Source organism: Lithobates pipiens, unplaced genomic scaffold, assembly GCF_037356315.1.
Source record: "Lithobates pipiens isolate NorthernLeopardFrog02 unplaced genomic scaffold, aLitPip1_a1.2 Scaffold_18, whole genome shotgun sequence".
NCBI classification, from domain to species: domain Eukaryota; kingdom Metazoa; phylum Chordata; class Amphibia; order Anura; family Ranidae; genus Lithobates; species Lithobates pipiens.
In genome coordinates, this window is record NW_027507758.1 from 196,333,488 (window position 1) to 196,354,434 (window position 20,947).

General features: G+C 44.6%; 1 protein-coding gene across 1 annotated transcript in view; it reads left to right on the top strand.

Moving 5' to 3' along the window:
- Positions 1-436: 436 nt before the first annotated feature.
- The window catches only part of RMDN2 (regulator of microtubule dynamics 2), a 649,991-nt gene continuing 629,480 nt past the window's right edge, over positions 437-20,947 (top strand). Inside the window, exon 1 of the mRNA XM_077486505.1 lies at positions 437-994. Within this exon, the coding sequence (XP_077342631.1) occupies positions 561-994 (434 nt within the window). The 5' untranslated portion in view covers positions 437-560. The remainder of the gene's footprint in view (positions 995-20,947) is intronic.

The window sequence follows — 20,947 nt, forward strand, 5'->3', positions numbered from 1 at the left end:
ATACAGTATTTTTTACTTTATTTCATTTTTATTTTGTAATATGTAAGCTTAGTACTTGCCTCCCATGCTTTTTTTTATCTTTTTTTCCTATAGACATCAACGGAATTCATGGCTGCATATGTGTATTTATGCTGTTTGCCTGCTTTACAACTTTTGATGAATATTACTCAGCCTATTTTAATATTTTCTCAGTACTTAAAACTGCCTTTTTGTTTGACCTTTGTGTTTTGTCAGATTTATACAAAACTTGAAAGTGATGACTTTGGACCTTTTGTAAACAAGACGTGCATTTCTTAGATCTGGAGTTCAGGGTCATCCTACAACAAATGTTAATGGCAGCCTTCATAAGCAGATTGTTATCTCATGGTGGAAGGTTGTGTAAATCTGGTTAAAGGAAGAATGCAGTTTTCTACTTTGTAGCTGCATGCAGTCTGGTTGATGATAAGCCATTACAAATAAGTTCAGAGGTCTTTGTTTAACTTTGCTGACATGAGCTACAGTGGGCATTTTGAACTGTAGCTTTTTACTGAAAACATAATCAGTACAGTGCATGAAACAAAATGTTTCAAACTGAGAACCGAATCTTGTTTTTTGGCGTTTTTGTTGGAGCAGCAGGTGTCAGCTTTGCCTTGTTCTGTTGGAGAAGATATGCAAAACCTGGCTACTTCCTCAGTTTGCAAGAAAAACGGTCCACCACTAGAGATGATGATAATCAAGATAATAAAGAAGCAGTCACAGTTCTACAGTGTCGTCAGCTGCAAAGCCTAGAAAAATTGGGCAGCTTGATAAAAAATGTAGAAGAGCTTAAAGAGGATATCTGGTTTCTAAAAGAAACTCTTGCAAAATTAGAAGAACAAATCAAGGATGAGCTGGGGGGAAAAAAAGATGGTCGGAAGGTCAGTCCCCTACGCAGTAGTCTTAAAAAGAAGAAAAGTGAGACAAATAAAGTGGCAGTGGAATACCCCAGGTCTGAGGAAGCAGAAAGTGAAGGAGGGTAAGGAAAAAAAAAAAACTCTAAGCATGTTAAGTTGTACGTTTTGTATGCTTTTGTCTGGGTATTTTTTTTTTTTTTATGTCTGTAAAATTCTTAAATTCTTAGATGTTTTTCTTGCAGTAAAACTCCACTTTCGTGGGGGAAAAAATAGCAAATAAAGAAAAAAGAATATAGCATTTACAATTGTGACACAAGTCATTGTAATTGAATGTTATTACAAATTACCTTGCATTTTAAACCTGCAGCTACTGTAATTTTCAAAAAATGCAATATGGCTACCTGGAGTTGTTCTGTACACAGAATGTGTACAGGACACCCCCCAGATATGTAATTCCATGCTTGTGTGATTGGCTCACCAATTTTCCCAGAAGTCTACACTAAGATACAAGTCAGATTTCAGGCATCCCTTGGAACAAAAATGCCACTCCCAATAGGAACACGTCTAAAGGGATGCTGGCCCAGAAGATTTCCTCATTAGTGCTCTGCAGGTGCCACAGCTGATTGATAATTATGAAACCGCTCCCATTAGATTTAGACCTCTTTCACACTGGAGGCGTTTTTTCAGGCTATACAGCACTAAAAATAGTGCCTGGAAAAAGCCTCATCTGCAAAGTGCTTTCACACTGGGGCGCTGCACTGGCAGGGCTTCACAAAAAGTCCTGCCAGCAGCTTCTTTGCAGAGGTGTAGGAGCAGTGAATACACCACTCCTACACTGCTCCTCCACTGCTCCTGCCCATTGAAAACAATGGGGCGACGTTGCTATACTGTGGCAAAGCACTGCTGCAGCAGAGTTTGCGGGCAGATTTAACCCTCTTTTGGCCACTAGTGGGGGTTAAAACCACCTCACTAGTGGCTGAATAGTGCCGCTAAAAATTTACAGATGACGCCCAGTCGCTCTCAGTGTGAAAGCACTCTAATTTTCCCACTTGGGCACAGAGAAACATAGAGGGATTTCTTCAGAATAACAAAAGGTAGGAATCTGCAACAAAGGTTGTTATAATCTTTGCAATGTACATAGATCACCCAGAGGGGAATGTTTTTTTTTGTCGAAAAAGTGGAGTTACGCTTTAGGAAACTTGGACTGTGAGAAGTGAGGTAAAAATGTTAATTACACAGATTTCTTTGAGCTTGTAGCCCTTCTGATGGCTACATTCTGCTCCTCCATTTCTTCAAGTGTGCAGAACTTCCTTTTTTATGCACCCAACACCTGATATTTGGGGGGGAGGAGGGGAATGTCACAGAAAAAACACATCTTTAGAAATATGTGTTTTATAATGCAGTTTTAAGGAATTTGCATAAGTTTTGACTGCTTGTGCTTGCAAGTGTTTATTTTTTTTCCCCTCCTTTGATAAGTTTGCTATCAGTTTTTAAAATACTTTTTTCCTTCCTTTTTCTGACACTTTTTAACCACTAGGCATCAGTGCTATAGCCGAAAGATGGCTGTAGTGCGGAGGCCAATTGCCGGGAGGCCGTCCCTGGACGTCCTCCTGTTTACTTCTGCAATGCGCGATCCCGCGAGCGCGCATCGGGGAAGTTCTGTGCTGGCCATGTTCCTTGGACACAGCCAGTCACAGATCACTGTAAATGGCCAATCACCGTGGCCATTTACAGTGTGATCGGCGTGTCCAATGAGAGATGATCTCATATGTAAAACATATGAGATCATCTCTCATCGCCGGCTCTCCCTCCTCACACAGAGACAGTGTGTGAGGAGGGAGAGATGAACGACTGCAGCGGCCGTTAGTAAAAAAAAACTGAAAATAAAGTGCCTGAAGTAAATGTCAGTGCCACCTGTCCCCAGTGCCACCTGTTGTCAGTGCCATCTGTCCCCAGTGCCACCTGTTGTCAGTGCTATCTGTCCCCAGTGCCACCTGTCAGTGCCATCTGTCCCCAGTGACACGTATAAGTGCCATCTGTCATCAGTGCCACGTATAAGTGCCATCTGTCATCAGTGCCACATCAGAGCCATGTGTCATAAGTGCCACATAGTTCCATCTGTCATCAGTGCCATATCAGTGCCATCTGTCATCAGTGCCACATATCAGTGCTATCTGTTATCAGTGCCACGTATCAGTGCCATCTGTCATCAGTGCCACTTGTCAGTGTCACGTGCCATCTGTTAGTGTCACGTATCAGTGCCATCTGTCATCAGTGCCACGTATTAGTGCCACGTGTCATCAGTGCCACATATTAGTGCCATCTATCATCAGTGTCATGTGTCATCAATGTCACGTGTCATCAGTGCCACATCAGTGTCACGCGTCATAAGTGCCATGTATCAGTGCCATCTGTCATCAGTGCCATGTCAGTGTCACGTTTCATTGTCCTGGTGCTCCAGGGCCTTCAAAATTGTAATAGGTAGTCAACAAGTTAGATGTGTAATTTATGCTCCTAGAACATGTGATGGTGCTCCCTGCATGTTGGGCCTCTCTGAGTGGCTAGGCTGTGGAAAAGTCCCACACATGTGGTATCGTAATACTCAGGAGTAGCAGAATGTATTTTGGGGTGTCATTTGTGGTATACACATGCCATGTGAGAGAAAATTTGATTTTTATGTACAGCTTACCTGTAAAATCCTTTTCTTGAGAGTACATCACGGGACACAGGAGCTTCATTACATAGTGGGTTATATAGGCACCTCTGGTGATTGGACACAGGTTAACCCCAATTAAGGAGAATTCCTCCCCTATATAACCCCTCCCATATGGGAGGCACCTCAGTTTTGTAGCAAAGCAATAAGAAACCACGTAAAACCCAAGAGGGGCGGGAGCCCTGTGTCCTGTGATGTACTCTCAAGAAAAGGATTTTACAGGTAAGCTGTATATAAAAATCCCATTTTCTTGATCATACATCACTGGACACAGGAGCTTCATTACATAGTGGGATGTCCCAAAGCAATGCTCAGATTGAGGGGATGGAGACACACATCTTAATTATAGACTGCCAGGGACTGGAGGACCTAAACTGCAGCCTGCAGTACACTGCGCCCGAAGGCGATATCCTCTTGCCCTGTGACATCCACCTGATAGAATCTGGCGAATGTGTGGACTGATGACCAAGTTGCAGCCTTACAGATCTGAGCAAGGGAGGCACTGCCCAAGAAGCACTTACAGCCCTCGTTGAGTGCGCTTTCACTTGAAATGGGGGAATCTTCCCCTTTACACTATAGGCCCTAGAGGCCTCTAATCCACCTTGAGAGAGTGGATTTTGACACCGCCTGGCCCTTCCTAGGGCCTTCCGGCAAAATAAACAAGCAATCAGTCTTCCTTATCTGAGCAGTTGCTTGAAGATATATACCGATTGCTCTAACCACATCCAAAGTGTGCAAAGATTCTTCTTCTGCGGACTGTGGGTCCGGAAAAAAGGATGGTAGGATTACGTCTTGATTCAAATGGAATCCTGAAACCACCTTAGGTAGAAAGGACCTGTTGGGACGCATGACCACCCGGTCCTTATGAATAATTAGATACGGCTCCTTGCTGGAAAGAGCTGCTAGCTCTGATATTCTTCTAGCCGTGGATATGGCTACCAAGAAGACCAACTTTTTAGTCAGGAGAACTAATGAAGCCAGATGTAAAGGTTCAAATGGTTGCCCCTGCAAAGCCGAGAGAACCAAATTCAGATCCCATGGGCATACCGGAGGTTTGACTGGCGGTCTTATCCTCATGGCCCCCTGGATGAAAGCCTGCACCAGGGAATGCGATGCAAGTGGCTTCTGAAAAAACACTGACAGGGCCTAAATCTGCACCTTGATAGTGCTTATGGCCAAATTCATTTCTAGTCCTGACTGGAGAAAGGCCAAGATCCTGCTAATGACATACTTTCTAGGATGCCATTTCCTGAGTTCACACCAGGAAACATATGCTCTCCAGATTTTGTAATACATAAGCCTGGAGGCCGGCTTTCTGGCATTGACCAGAGTAGAAAGGACTGGCCCCCGAAAGGCCATGGTCTCTCAGAATGTGGGTCTCAGCAGCCAAACCGTCAAATTCAGACTGTGTAAAGCAGGATGGTAAATTGGACCCTGTGAGAGCAGATCTAGCCGGAGAGAGAGGATCCATGGCCTGCCTACTGCCAACTTCATGATCTCTGCGTACCACGGTCGCCTGGGCCAAGCGATGGCTACCAAAAGGACCGATTTTGTTTCCCTCTTGACTCTTCCCAGGAACCACGACAGAAGCGGGCTTGGGGGGAAGGCATAGATCAGATTGTACTGATCCCAGGGAACTGTCAGAGCATCTGACCCATGAGCAAGTGTATCTCTTGTCCTTGACACAAAATTGTCCAGTTTCCTGTTGAACCTGGATGCAAACAGATCTACCTCTGGAGTACCCCACCTGTGACATATCCATTCTCCTGGGCACAACTGCTGGCAGCTCAGAAAATCCGCCTGCCAATTTTCCACTCCTGGAATGAAAACTGTAGAAAGGCATGGAACATGCTTTTCTGCCCAGACAAGTATGCGATTCACCTATTTTTGGGCTACCAGACTCCTGGTACTGCCCAGGAGTCTGGTGGCCCAAAAAGAGGTGATTGATCTAAGCCACTGCTGTGGCATTGTCGGACTGAACTCGAACAGAGAGACCTCGTAGTCTGTAAGACCACTTTATGAGAGCCATATAAACTGCCCGGATCTCCAAGACATTTATGGGCAATAGCTTCTCGATCGCAGACCATTTCTCCTGCGAGCACATCTCCTCAAACACTGCTCCCCAGCCTGTCAGGCTGGCATCTGTCGTGATAATCTTCCATGGAAGAGGAAGAAAAGTTTTACCCTTCAGCAAATTCTTGGTTTGTAACCACCAGATGAGACTCCTGCGTGTCCCTGGGGATAGATGCATAGGAAGATCCAAGGATTGGGGCTTCCTGTTCCAAGCCGCAAGGATGCATCTTTGCAAAGGCCTTGAGTGGAACTGGGCGAATGGGACGGCCTCGAAGGAGGCGACCATTTTCCCTAACAGTCTCGCGCACAATCGAATGGGGAAAGATTTCCTGCCCAGAATTAGGCGCACCAGATCCCCAATGGCCAATGCCTTTGGCCTTGGAAGAAACACCTTGCCCTGAGCGGTGTCGATGATCATACCCAGGTATTCCAACCTGGTGGCAGGCTGTAGGGACGACTTTTCTAGGTTTATAATCCAACCTAGGCGTTCCAGGTGTGCTAGCCTTCTGGTGACGCTGTGGTTCAGGAACGTTACTGTTTTCTCCATGAGAAGCAAATCGCCTAGATAAGCCATGACGGCTATACCTTGAGCTCTTAGGTTTGCCAAGAGAGGGTCCAGAATCTTTGTGAAGACTCGAGGGGCCGTAGCAAGCCCGAACGGCAAGGCCACAAATTGAAAATGGCGCCGCTCTACCACGAACCTTAGAAATTTTTGGTGTGCGGGAAAAATTGGCACATGGAGATATGCATCTTTGATGTCTATTGATGCCATAAACTCTCCCCCTTGCAGTGCGGATTGACTGCATTCGGAAGGACCGGATGCGTAAAAACCGGTTCAGATCCTTCAGATCTAGGATAGGTCTGACGCTTCCATTTGGCTTCGGAACGGTGAAGAGATTTGAGTAAAACCCTGAACCCTGTTCTTTTGGGTCCACTTCTACTATCACCCCCTGGGATAGTAAGTGATCTAAGGCCAGAAATAGCGGTTTTTGCTTTACTGGATCCTTGACCTTAGAAAACGAGAAGGTGGAATCTCCTGAAACTCTAGCCTGTAGCCCAGAGATACTGAAGAGATCGCCCACTTGTCCCGGATCTCTTCCCGCCAAGCTCCTGCAAACTGTAGAAGCCTTCCCCCCACGCGGCCGAGCGGGGGCGCCCCTTCACAAGGAAGCTTTTGGGCTCTGCTTGGCAGGCTTTCGCCCCCAAGTCTTTTTCTGTCCCTGGGCTCGGCCCTGAGCCTTTCCTGTAGAAGAGGGTTGAGAAGGCAGTCGCCACTGCTTAGAGCTTGATGCTCCGGGAGAGAGAGCACACCTGAATGAAGGACGCTTGCTCCTTTTGACTGGAAGGAGAGTAGATTTACCTCCTGAAATTTTTTGGACGAATTTGTCTAATTCTTCTCCGAACAAACGTTCCCCTTTAAACGGGAACCCAATCAAATGCTTCTTGCATGACAGCACAGCTGCCCAATTCTTTAGCCATAGGGCCCTTCACATGTGCACCAACATGAGGGACAAACGTTATGCTTGTTGGACAGAATCCAAAATCGCATCAATCATGAAACACAGAATATGAGGCATTTCTGCATACTTCTCTACTTCCTTGCTGGGAAGGAGCCCAAGCATCTGCTTAACCTGTTCCTTGAGGAACTGGCAAAACCCCACGGCTGCGACTGTAGGTTGCACTACAGCGCTAGTCATGGAAAAGGAGGCTTTTAATAAGGTTTCCAGCTTCTTATCAGTTGGATCTTTAAATACCTGCGCATTATCCAAGGGACAAGTCAGGTTTTTATTCACGCAAGAAACAGCTGCATCAACAGATGGGATCCCCCACTTATTGGTGAAACACTCCTCCAGAGGATAATGTATAGAAAACCTTTTAGGAGGAGCAAACAGTTTATCGGGATGTCCCCAATCCTCATACAACAATTCATCCATTAAGGGATGAATTGGGAAGGAATAGGCAGTCTGTGGGGCTTTCCTGACTCCCAGGGAAGAAACAGAGGACATAGCTACTTCAGCAGCAGGCATTCTGAATGTGGTACGCACCAATTCAGTATAATACTGCACCTGTTTTCTGAGCGCCTGGGAGGAGGGGACTCTCTCCTCTTCCTCTGATTCCTCCGACTGCTCATGATCCCTGTCCCAAGACAGGGATCTCTCCTCATTGTCAGAAGAATCATCTGAGAGAGGAATTTCAGCAGAGGGAGGGGATCTACCCCTTTTCCTGATATCTTTCAGGGAAGCAGAAATAAAATTCATTATTCTCCCTTCAAACCCCTCCAATGTAGCCCTAAGGGAGTCCTCAGTGACATAAACCTGGGCTGGGACATTAGGAGAGGCTGCAAAACCTGACAGGGGCACTGACTCGTCCTGAGAGGCTGGCTCCAGTCTTGCAAGGGGGGATGGTAACTTACAGGCACTTTTAGAACCCCTGGACCTAGGTGGTGATTTACCAGTGCCTTTGTTACCTCCCTCTGAGACCCTCTTACGAGGAGACATAGTCCTAAGCTACAAAGCAGAGGTACTAGTACAAGTGCAATCACTGTTGTGCTTAAAGTCTCACAATAAATATATATGCTTAAACTGCACAACCTGATGCTGAGTAGGTGTCTAAGGTTTGCCTGGATCCAATCCCCACGGATGCTTACTGCCCACAGCTCCTGTGTCTCCACTTACAGCCCCCTGATGCTCTGGGCTTTTTAAATCTGCCGCCTGGCGCCTGCGCAGTACAGCGTCATGCACACTGACGTGCACGGCTCACAACCACACTCCCCCCCTCCTCCATTAGGCCGGGAACGCGCCCGGCGCTCGTGCACGCGCGCACGCACGTGCACGAGGACCGCGGGATCCAGGGGGGGAAAGGAGAACTCCAACGGAGCTGCGTGGGACCCCCAGACTACGTGGGACCCCTGTGTTACCTTGTTGTGGCAGGGACTGCAGTGGAGACGTGAGACAGCTGGAGAACCAGGCTTCACTGAGCGTGTGTACTGAAAGGCATGTAAGTATGCATCAGGCTGCTCTTACTCCCTCTAGTGGTGGAAACCAGGTAAGACATACTCAAAATGAAGAAATCCATCATATAATTATATATATATAGGATTAACTTCCCTTACCTGTCCTCGCCGCAGGAATTGCTGAAACAGACAAATTCCAGCCTTCACCCACCCACGGCGGGCAGTGTTAGCCAACCTTCAGGTTTATCTGGGGCTATTTCTCGGAAGAGCCTCCTACCTGGACCATGTAAAAGACTCTGCCAGAAACTTTTGTGCGCTCTGTATAAACAGTACACCAAGTCTGGTTTTCCCAGAGCCCAGTCTTCCAATAGGAGAGGACTTACAGGCCAAACCTCGTTTCTTCGGCTGACGAGGCCCGGGTACCATACCATCTTGGGAGTCAAATATCGGCCCGAGGTATGGATCCAGTTTGTTGTAGCCCTTAGGCCCCCGCAGGGACCTGTACAGAGCTAAAGTTTTACGTGACCAACCACCATAGACACTGGCGAAAAAACTGAGGTGCCTCCCATATGGGAGGGGTTATATAGGGGAGGAATTCTCCTTAATTGGGGTTAACCAGTGTCCAATCACCAGAGGTGCCTATATAACCCACTATGTAATGAAGCTCCTGTGTCCCGTGCTGTATGATCAACAAATAACCTATTACAATGACAATTTTGTGAAAAAAATATCTTAATTTTGCAAAGAATTGTGGGAAAAAATGACATCAAAAACCTCACCATGCCTCTTACTAAATACCTTGATATGTCTACTTTTTAAAAAAGTGGTCATTTGGGGGATATTTGTACTTTCCTGGCTTGTTCGGGTCTCAAGAAATGAGATAGGCCACCAGTACATCAGATGTGATCAATTTTGTATGATTTGCACCACAGTTTGTAGACTCTCTAACTTTCACAAAGACCAAATAATATCCAGTAATTTGGGTTATTTTTACCAAAGATATGTAGCAGTATAAATTGTGGCCAAAATTTATGAAAAAGAATTAATAATTTGCAAAATTTTATCACAGAAACAAAGAAAAATTTGTTTTTTTTCAAAATTTTCGTTTTTTTTCATTTATAGCGCAAAAAAAAAAAAAAACAGAGGTGATCAAATACCACCAAAAGAAAGCTCTATTTGTGGGGAAAAAAAGGACAAATTGTCATTCAAAGTGTGAGAGCACTGAAAGCTGAAAATTGGTCTGGTCACGGGGGGGGTTTAAGTGCCCAGTTGTCAAATGGTTAAACAGCAATTGTTTTCCCCCTCTGCTAATTAAGGGGAGTGGTTAATTGTGTACAGGTGTATATAAGTGTTTATACAAACTTCCACTGGAGCAGGCTCCCTGCTAATGCTGGTTTGTGTCTGCAATTTGTGAACATAAGTGCAATTTTGAACTAAAGTGGAGAGTTAATAACCAGATGTTATGCTGTTGTGCTTTTGACTGCTTGTGTTTGCAAGTGTTGTTTTTTTTCTCCTCTTCTTTATTTGATAGGTTTGCTATCAGTTTTTAAAATACTTTTTTCCCTCCTTTTTCTGAAACTTTTTAAACACCATTTTTTTTCCCTCTGCTAATTAACCACTTAAGCCCCGGACCATTTGGCTGCCTAAAGACCAGAGGACTTTTTACAATTTGGCACTGCGCTGCTTTAACTGACAATTGCGCAGTCATGCAATGCTGTACTCATCGAAATTTGCATAGAAGTTTTATTTTAATGGTATTTGATTGCCTCTGCGATTTTTATTTTTTGCAATATGAACGGAAAAAGATTGAAAATGTTGAAAAAAAATTATTTTCTACTTTTTTCTATTTTCAACATTTTCTATGTCTTTGGTAAAAAAAATGTCAAAAAATGGTTTGCGCAAAAGTTATAGCGTCTACAAACTAGGGCACATTTTCTGGAATTTACATAGTTTTTAGTTTATGAATGCCTATCTCATTTCTCGAGGTGCTAAAATGGCAGGGCAGTACAACCCACCCCCCCCAATGACTCCATTTTGGAAAGTAGACACCCCAAGGAAATTGTTGAGAGGCATGTTGAGCCCATTTTTTTGCCCCAAGTGATTGAATAATGACAAAAAATAAATAAAACTTTTTTTTTTGCACAAAGTTGTCACTAAATTATATATTGCTCACACACACCATGGGCATATGTAGAATTACACCCAAAAATGCACATGGTTGGTGGGAACGCCTCATAATGGAATGAGTGGGTTTACATACCCGGGAACTCAGCATGTGTCTCTCTACGTCCACTCTGTGAGTATGGGGATACCACATATGTGAGACTTTTAGGGAGCCTAGCTGCGTACAGGGCCCCCGAAAACCAATCACCGCCTTCAGGATTTCTAAGGCCAAAAAATGATAAGATGCCAAGATAGCACAACCCCCCTCCCCCCCCCCATGACCCCATTTTGGAAAGTAGACACAATATTTTTTTTTGCAAGAAAATTACTTTGAACCCCCAAACATTATATAAACAAATGCCCTACAGATTAAAAAGGTGGGTTTTTAATTTTTTTTCACACAGTATTTGCGCTGCGATTTTTCAAACGCATTTGTTTTGGAAAAAAACACTTTTTTTTCATTTTAATGCACTAACATTTAAAACACTATATTGGCCAAATGTTTGATAAAATAAAAGATGATCTTAGGCCAAGTACATGGATACCAAACACGAAATGCTTTAAAATTGCGCACAAACGTGCAGCGTCGACAAACTACATACATTTTTAAAAGCCTTTACAGGGTACCACTTTAGATTTACAGAGGTCTACTGCTAAAATTACTGCCCCCGATCTGACCTTCGTAGTGATACCTCACATGCATGGTGCAATTGCTGTTTAGATAGGACACCAGATGGACGCTTTGCTCGAGAGCAGGGAGGAACAGGGGTGATTTTTTTAAATTATTTATTTTGCTTTTTTAATTTTAAACTGTTCCTTTCATTTTTTTTTTCCAGCATTTTTATTATTATCTCAGGGAATCTAAATATCCCCTATGAAAGCAATAAGTAGTGACGGGTACTCTATTAGACCCTAGATCTCTCCTCTGCCCTCAAGGCATCTGACCACACCAAGATCGGTGTGATAAAAATGATTTCCCAATGGCACTGTTTATATCCGGTGAAATCTAAGTCATGAAATGCTCAGAGCTTCCAGTTTCTTGGGCCATAGAGATGATTGGAGCTGTTTTGGTCTCTGATTGGCTCTATGGTTAGCTAACGGAATCACCGGCTGCATACTTAGGTTCCCTGTTGGGACAGGAGAGCCAGAAAAAAACATGTAGGCTGAACAAAATACAAAGAGACTGATCGGTGGGTATGCCCACCATTAGGAACACGTCCCTTCATTCAATCACTTCTAATGATGGGCATACCTGCACCATTTTGTTTTGTTTTGTTTTTTTTCCACAAAATTTTTATTGAAGTGAATAAAACATACAGAAAATTATTTTCACATATGATGTCAAAAATGCATTTTGAAAATAGTTGGTAGAGAATTAAATCACATGAAATATTCCATAACTGAAATTGGTGTGTATACTGCAAATAACAAAATATGATAAGGGTTTGTCGTAAAAAAGGGTACATAACTATGAAAACTGATGTTCTTCAATGGGGTACAAGTTATAATGAATTGAGTTTAATTTTCTAACATTTGTATTTAATGTTGCGTTGTATACAGATTACTTAAAGGGAAGGTGAATGATGAGGGGGGGAGCTTCTCAGATTACCCTTTTATTCGTGTGGGATTGATGTTAGTGATTATTATATTCAGAGCGGTAGTTACTTTGTGATGTGGGTTTGTAGGTCCCGTTTCCTTATAAGGATTGCAATAGGAACCTGATTTGTGTTTGTCAGAAAGAATAGTATTTGGATTTTTAATTTTAGGAAAGTGAGTTTGTTATCCATTATCCATAGCATATGCATCTGTGGATTTAAAACGCTGCCAACTGTACCATGTTGCTGTGAATTTGGATAATGTTTTGTGAGAGATGCTAATCAGTTCTTCAATCTTTTCAATGTTGTTCAGTCTACAGTACCATTCCTCTCTTGTCAGAGCAGCTGGAGAACGCCAATGGCATGGGATATATTGTCTCGCTGCATTTATCATAAACATGTTGAGGGATTTGAGGTACTGTCTTTTGGGGGTCTTGGTGTGGTGTAGTAGGTAGGTTGCAGGGGAAAATTCATTGATATGAGATGTGATTAAGGTAATGGTGTCGTGAACCATCCCCAAAATAGTAGGGTACCTTCTTCATTGTCACATCGCCAACACCTATTTGTGGTAGAGCACGAGAATTTGTGGAGCAGCGACGGGGTCCTATACCATTTTAAATCGATCTTATATCTGCATTCTTGGGTGGCTACATTGAGGGAGCCCTTGTGGGTATATGAACATATAATTTCCCATTCAGAGTCAGTGAGATCTTGCTCCCATGAAGAGAACACCTTGCTGGAGAACGCTGACTCTTCTTTAACCACTTAAGGACCGCCGCATGCCAATGTACGTCATCACAATGGCATGTACAGGCACAAGCACGTACATGTACGTGCTTGCCTTCCAGCGGGTGGGGGGTCCGATCGGACCCCCTCCCGCTGGATGCGGCGGTCCAATTCGCTGCAGGAGCGATCTGGGATGAGGGGATGGCCGTTGGTTTCTGGCCATCCCCTCTCGATCGCTCCTGGCGAATGAGAAGCTTCCTCCCACTGTGTATAGTAAACACAGGCAGGGAGGAAGTGATGTCATTCTCCTCGGGGAGGTCTTATTGACCGGACTACGAGGAGAGGACACAGTAAGTGTGCACCAATACTACACTAACACATAGGCACACACAGGCACACAACCCCCCCCTCCCGATCACCCCCCCCCCATCTCCCCCCGATCCCCCCCCATCACAGTGTCACTGATTGCAGTGATCATTTATTTTCTGATCACTGCATTCAGTGACAGTTGTGACAGTAAAAACTGTCAGGGCAGTTAGTGTTAGGTCCAGGGTAGCCCCCTACCACCCCCAATAAAGGTTTAACCCCCTGATTGCCCCTAGAGTTAACCCTTTCACCCCCTTTTGCCAGTGTCACTAAGCGATAATTTTTCTGATCGCTGCATTAGTGTCGCTAGTGTCGCTAGGTAGCTAGTTATTTTTTTAGGTTCACCGCTAGGTTTTTATAGTGCTAGGTACCCCGATATACTACCCAATAATGGTTTTAACCCCCTGATTGCCCCTAGTTAACCCCTTTCACCCCCTTTTGCCAGTGTCACTAAGCGATCGTTTTTCTGATCGCTGCATTAGTGTCGCTAGTGTCGCTAGGTAGCTAGTTATTTTTTTAGGTTCACCGCTAGGTTTTTATAGTGCTAGGTACCCCGATATACTACCCAATAATGGTTTTAACCCCCTGATTGCCCCTAGTTAACCCCTTTCACCCCCTTTTGCCAGTGTCACTAAGCGATCGTTTTTCTGATCGCTGCATTAGTGTCGCTAGTGTCGCTAGGTAGCTAGTTATTTTTTTAGGTTCACCGCCAGGTTTCTAGGTACCCTGATATACTACCCAATAATGGTTTTAACCCCCCTGATTGCCCCTAGTTAACCCTTTCACCCCCTTTTGCCAGTGTCACTAAGTGATCATTTTTCTGATCGCTGCATTAGTGTCACTAGTGTCGCTAGGTAGCTAGTTATTTTTTTAGGTTCACCGCCAGGTTTTTATAGCGCTAGGTACCCCCATATACTACCCAATAATGGTTTTAACCCCCTGATTGCCCCTAGTTAACCCTTTCACCAGCGATCACAGTATAAGTGTCACTGGTGACGCTGGTTAGCCAGTTAGTTATTTAGGTTCCCCGTCAGGTTTTTATATAGTGCCAGGGACCCCCATATACTACCTAATAAAAATTTGAACCCCCTGATTGCCCCTAGTTAACCCTTTCACCAGTGATCACCGTATAAGTGTTACGGGTGACTCTGGTTAGTTAGTTTGCTTTTTATAGCATCAGGGCACCCACCATTTATTACCCAATAAAGGTTTAACCCCCTGATCACCCGGCGGGTGATATCAATTAGGTTTTAGGGTCAGGGTTTGCGTCGCCCCAGGCAGCGCTAGGTTAGTGCCAGTACCGCTAACACCCATGCACAAAGCATAAACCTCCCGTAGTGGTATAGAATCTGAACAGATCAATATCTGATCAGATCTATACTAGCGTCCCCAGCAGTTTAGGGTTCCAAAATGCATTGTTAGCAGGATCAGCCCAGATACCTGCTAGCACCTGCGTTTTGCCCCTCCGCCCAGCCCACCCAAGTGCAGTATCGATCGATCACTGTCACTTACAAAACACTAAACACATAACTGCAGCGTTCGCAGAGTCAGGCCTGATCCTTGCGATCGCTAACAGTTTTTTTTGGTAGCGTTTTATATTTAAATCCGGAAGGCAGTGCTTGGATTTCAGGGTCCCGTACATGGCTAGGCTCCCAAAAAGTCCCCCACATGTGGTATCTCCGTACTCGGGTGAAGCAGCAGAATTTATTTGGCTGTGTAATTTGACTTATGCCCATAGCATGTGTGAGCAATATATCATTTAGTGACAACTTGGTGCAAAAAAATACTTTTTTTTACATTCCTGCAACTTGTGGCAAAATATAAAATATTTAATGGACTCAAAATGCCTCTCAGTAAATAGCTTGGGGTGTCTACTTTCCAAAATGGGGTCATTTGGGGGGGGTTTGTGTTATTTTGGCATTTTATGGCCTTCGAAACTGTGATAGGTAGTGAGGAGTGAAATCAAAAATTTGCACCCTTATGGCCCGTACACACGATCAAACAACTGGGTGGAAAAGTCCGGCAAACTCAAGTCCGCCGGACAATCCCCCCGTGTGTAGCCTCCGGCATACTTTTTTGACCCGAAAGTACGGCGGACTTAGAATGCCGTGTTGCACTCCAATCTTCCCGCCGGACTCGCATTTCGGCGGACAATCCGGCCGTGTGTATGCCAGTCCGCCCGGAGAAAAGTCTGCTCATTTCGAGAGGGTCTCCAGGTAGGCGGGGCCCGCGAAGGAGACGCCGCCGGCCCCGCCACCTGGTATGGACTTAAAGGGGAACCCCAACGCCGAAAAAAACCCCAACGCACGCTACCAGGCCGGCCAGGAAAGGAGGGGCGAGCGAGCGTCAGAAGACCGGGCCACCACCTGCAGAAGAACCGAAGAGGGGGACAAGACCCCCGAAGTCGGAAGAAGAGGCCAGCGGCGAGGAAGAAAGCCGGACTCCTCCGCTAGCAAAAGAGCTACAAGAAGATAGCGGAGGAGTCCGGCGAGAAGACCCCCGAAGACAGAAGTATTTTATCTCGTGTGTTGTGTTTTTTTTGTACTTTTTTCACAGGTGAATGGGTATGGGGTACATTGTACCCCATACTTATTCACATAGGGTGGAGGGCCAGTATCCGGGGGCCCCCTTGTTAAAGGGGGCTCCCGGATTCTGATAAGCCCCTCGCCCGCAGACCCCGACAACCAACGGTCAGGCATGTCGGGAAGAGGCCCTTGTCCTCATCAACATGGGGACAAGGTGCTTTTGGGGTGGGGGGGCCGCGCGGCCCCCCCCTTCCCCAAGGCACCCCCCATGTTGAGGGCACGCGGCCTGGTACGGCTCAGGAGGGGGGGGGGCGCTCGCTCGCCCCCTCCTTTCCTGGCCGGCCGGGTAGCGTGCTCGGACAAGGGTCTGTTGTGGACTTGGGGGGGACCCCCATGCCGATTTTTTTCGGCGTTGGGGTTCCCCTTTAAGTCCATACCAGGCGGCGGGGCCAGCGACGTCTCCTTCGCGGGCCCCGCCTACCTGGAGACGCGACTCGAAATGAGCGGACTTTCCTCCGCGTGTGTGGGCGAGTCCGTTCATTTCAAAAGTAGGGTGGATAGTACGGCGGATTTAGTACGCCGTATTAGTCCGCTGCAAAAGTGCCGTGTGTGGGCAAGTAGCCCGTTCGGAAAGTCCGACGGACAGTCTGGCGGGAAGTCAGCCAGACTAAGTACGTCAGACAGACGGTTACGTATGTACGCGGCTTTAGAAATCCTGAAGGCAGTGGTTTTCGGGGTGCCGTATGCGGCTAGACTCCCAAAAAGTCCCACATATGTGGTATCCCCGTACTCAGGAGAAGCAGCAGAATATATTTTGGGGTGCAATTAAACATATAACTATGGCATGTGTGAGCAATATACTGCCCTGCCATTTTAGCACCTCAAGAAATTAGATAGGCAGTCGTAAATTAAAAGCTGTGTAAATTCCAGAAAATGTACTCTAGTTTGTTGACGCTATAACTTTTGCGCAAACCAATAAATATATGCTTATTGACATTTTTTTTACTAAAGACATGTGGCTGAATACATTTTGCCCTAAATGTATGATTAAAATTGAGTTTATTCGATTTTTCTTATAACAAAAAGTAGAAAATATATTTTTTTCTCAAAATTTTCGGTCTCTTTCCATTTATATCGCAAAAAATAAAAATCACAGAGGCAATCAAATACCATCAAAAGAAAGCTCTATTTGTGGGAAGAAAAGGACGCAAATTTCGTTTGGGTACAACATTGCATGATCGCACAATTACCAGTTAAAGCAGTGCAGTGCGAAATTGTAAAAAGACCTCTGGTCCTTAGGCTGAAAATTGGTCCGGGGCTGAAGTGGTTAAAGAGGGATATATAGAGGGTTGATATGAGGTGTTTTGGAGTGGAGTTTTTTTGGAACATAGTTCCTCTAGGGTGGTTAAGTCTCTTGTCCAATGATGTGTAGTAGACCTTCTGGTCAGGAAATGCTTCAGTTGCATGTATGTCCATCTCGGAATGTGATTGGGAGATAGTGTAGCATTCAGATCCTCCAGTGACAAGAAAGTTCCTCCTCTGATGAAAAATTGGTGTACTCGTATGTCATTGTGGGGCCAAGTATGGATAAGGAAGTTGTCGTTTGTTCCAGGGGGGGGGGGGGGGGACTCAGGGTTTACACATAGTGGAGTAAGAGGACTCATCCACGGGTTGGGGTGTGTGGCTTTGATTGCGTTTTGGAATATTTTCAGTGTAGGGCCTATTAAAGGGTGTTGTTTGTTTTGGGTATGGATGTGTTGTATCCATGGAAGGGATCTTAATGATTGCGAGGAAATGGAGTGCTCTAGTGTGACCCAGTCTTTAACATCTTGATGAATGTTCCAGTCAACTATCCTGGTTAGATGTGTCGCCCAGTAATATCGGCGTAAGTCAGGGAGAGCTATTCCACCCCTGTCTTTTGGGAGAGTAAGACGGTCAAATTTAAATCTTGGCTGTTTGTATCTCCAAATAAAGAAGGAGCAGGCTTGTCTAAAGGAGTTAAAAAAGGCATGGGGATTTGTATTGGGATGGTTTGTAGCAGGTAGAGAAACCGAGGGAGAATCGTCATCTTGATGAGTGAGGCCCTGCCAAACCAGGACATGTTGAGGGTGTTCCATCTTTTTAATTCTTCCCTGGTTTCTTTTAATACTGGAGCAAAATGTTCTCGGAAGAGATTTGAGAGGGATTTCGGTATTTAAATTCCTAAATATGTAATTGAATTTTTGGCCCAGTTGAAGGGGAAGTTGATTTGGCATTGTGTGATTGTTTCTGGTGTTAATGTAATGTTCAAAGCATTCGATTTAGAATAGTTTATTTTAAGATTGGAGATTGTTTGGAAAAGTTTAAATCTTCTAGAAGATTTGGTATTGAGATGTGTGGGTCAGTTAAAAAGAGTAGGATATCATCAGTAAAGCCTGCAAGTTTATAAGTGTGTTGTTTTATTGTAACACCTTTCATATCAGGGTTAAGTCGTATTTTCTTGAGTAGGGGTTCAAACATAAGTATAAAGAGTAGCGGTGAGAGGGGGCATCCTTGTCTGGTGCCATTACAGAGTGGAAAGGCATTTGACAGGTGCCCATTGACTCAGACTTTTGCAGTAGATGAGGTGTATAAAGTTCTTATATATGACTGCAATACATCTGGTATATTGATAGCCGAGAGGACCGTGTCAATATAATCCCAGGCCACTCTGTCAAATGCTTTTTCTGCATCCAGAGATAGAAAGAATCCTTGTTTATTGTTGGAGGTGAGCCAATAGTGAATATTTAGTGCTTTGGTGGTATTGTCTCTCCCTGCTCTTCCAGGTATGAATCCTACCTGGTCTAGGGAGATCAAGGAAGGGAGAAGGGGCAGTAAGCGGTTCGCAAGGATTTTAGCATACATTTTTACATCGACATTGATGAGCAAAATGGTTTGATAATTTGTTACTAGGGAAGCGTCTTTACCATCTTTTGGAATGACCGCGATATGTGCTTCTAGCATTTGTGGGGGGCCTGCGAGTTGGATTAGAAGGATCGGAAGGCTGCGAGGAAGTGGGGTTTAAATATATCTTTAAAGGTTTTAAAATATTGTAGTGAGACCCCGTCTGGGCCTCGGGCTTTCCCTACTTTCATTTCCTTTATTGCTTTTTCAAATTCCTCTCCAGAGACTTAAGTATTTCATTTTTGGGCTGTTTCTGTAGAAATAGGCGTTGGGCCATATTTGGAAAGGACATCATTGATAAGGAGTTTCTTTGTGTCCGAGTGATGGGGACAATTGGAGTTGGTTGATATGCTGTACAGTGTTTGATAATATTTTTCGAACTGTTGGGCTAAAGCTTAGTTGGAGGTGTGAGTGGTTCCGTGGTTATCATTTATGTGGTGTATAGTGGCGCTATGTTTTTTGTTTTGGACCGCTCTGGCTAGTAATCTACCAGATTTGTTTCCTTGCTCGTAGTAGATTTTGTGTCTCAATATGTATTGTCTTTTGGTCTTCTTTTTCAGTTCTTCTAAGAGAAGCTTCCTTACATGGGTTAGTTCTTGATATGTTTTTGATGCTATGTTCTGTTTGTGTGCAGCTTCTAGTGAATATATTTGAGACAAAAGCACAGAAATTCTGGTTTGGTGTACTTTTTTAAGCTTGGAGGCCATTTTTATGAGTTCCCCCCCGGACTACATATATGTGGACTTCCCATTGTATTAGGGTAGGAGTTTCTGGAGTATTGTTGAGTGTGAAGTAATCTTTAATGCAAGTTGAAAAGTCTTCTATGTTCACTGGGTCTCTAAGTAAGGAGGGATTAAGTCTCCATGTTTTTGTCTTGGTACTAGTTTCTGGAAAATCTAGAACAGTGATCGGGTGGTGATCCGAGATTGTCATGGGCTCTATTGTGTTTTTTTTAGTAAAGGGATATCGGGTTGAGAAATGAAGAAGTAGTCAATTCACGAGTATTTTTGATGAAGGGGTGAAAAGTATGTGTAGTCTTTACCTTGTGGATTCAGCGTTCTCCAGGTGTCATGCAACATGAGGCTTTGGAGTTGTAGTTTGATTTTTTTTAAAGCTCTGTAGGGCATGGCTGAGGTACCAGAAGATGTGTCCAGGAGTGGATTGAGAGGGACGTTGAAGTCACCTCCGAGAATTAGGATGCCTGATGAGAAGGAGGATAAAAGGTCACAAATTTTCAGAAAAAACGCAACTTGTTTGGTTTAAGGGTATAGATGTTGGCGATCGTGATTGGCCTGGATTTAATTATCCCTTTTAGGAATAAGTATCTTCCTTCTTGGTCATAGGGCGAGTCTCTCAGTTGAAAAGGTGTGTTTTTAGAGATGAGAATGGATACCCCTTTTGTTTTAAATTGACTATTCGTTGAGTGGAAGGCTTTGGGAAATTCTTTATCTTATAGTTTAGAAATTTTGTCTGTTAGGAAGTGAGTTTCCTGAATACATACTATATTTGCCCTGCGTTTGTGACATTCTCTGAGAATTTGTGATCTTTTTTCGGGAATATTTAGACCTTTGGCATTGATAGAGGCCATCTTCAGCAAGAGAGGAGTGGAGTGTGAGGTTGATGAGGCCATTTTTGTTTGGTACAGTTGGAGTGCTTACGGGTTTCCGGTAGGGGTGTGTCAGAGGAGGAGGAAATGGGTATATAAGGTAAAGAATGAAGATGGGATTAGTGCGGCACCGGGGAGCAGCTGAGCAAGTGGGAGCGGAGGAGGATCACAGAAAAGGGCAAAAGGGTAGGGGAAGGGTTAGGGAAGGACGAGTCCTTCTGAGGTCCTGGTAAGAGAGCAATCAGAGCGAGAAGTGTGAAAGAACTTGTTAATAACCGGCGAGTAGCAAGATCCAGCTCACTAGTCCAAATGAAGTGTGTACTGAAAACAAGGTATGGCTGGGGTGATTCAGAGGTATTATGTATAGATGTGGTTATCTATCAAAAAAGGATATATCTGGATACCACTGTGTGGGAAGGGGCCTGTCATGGTA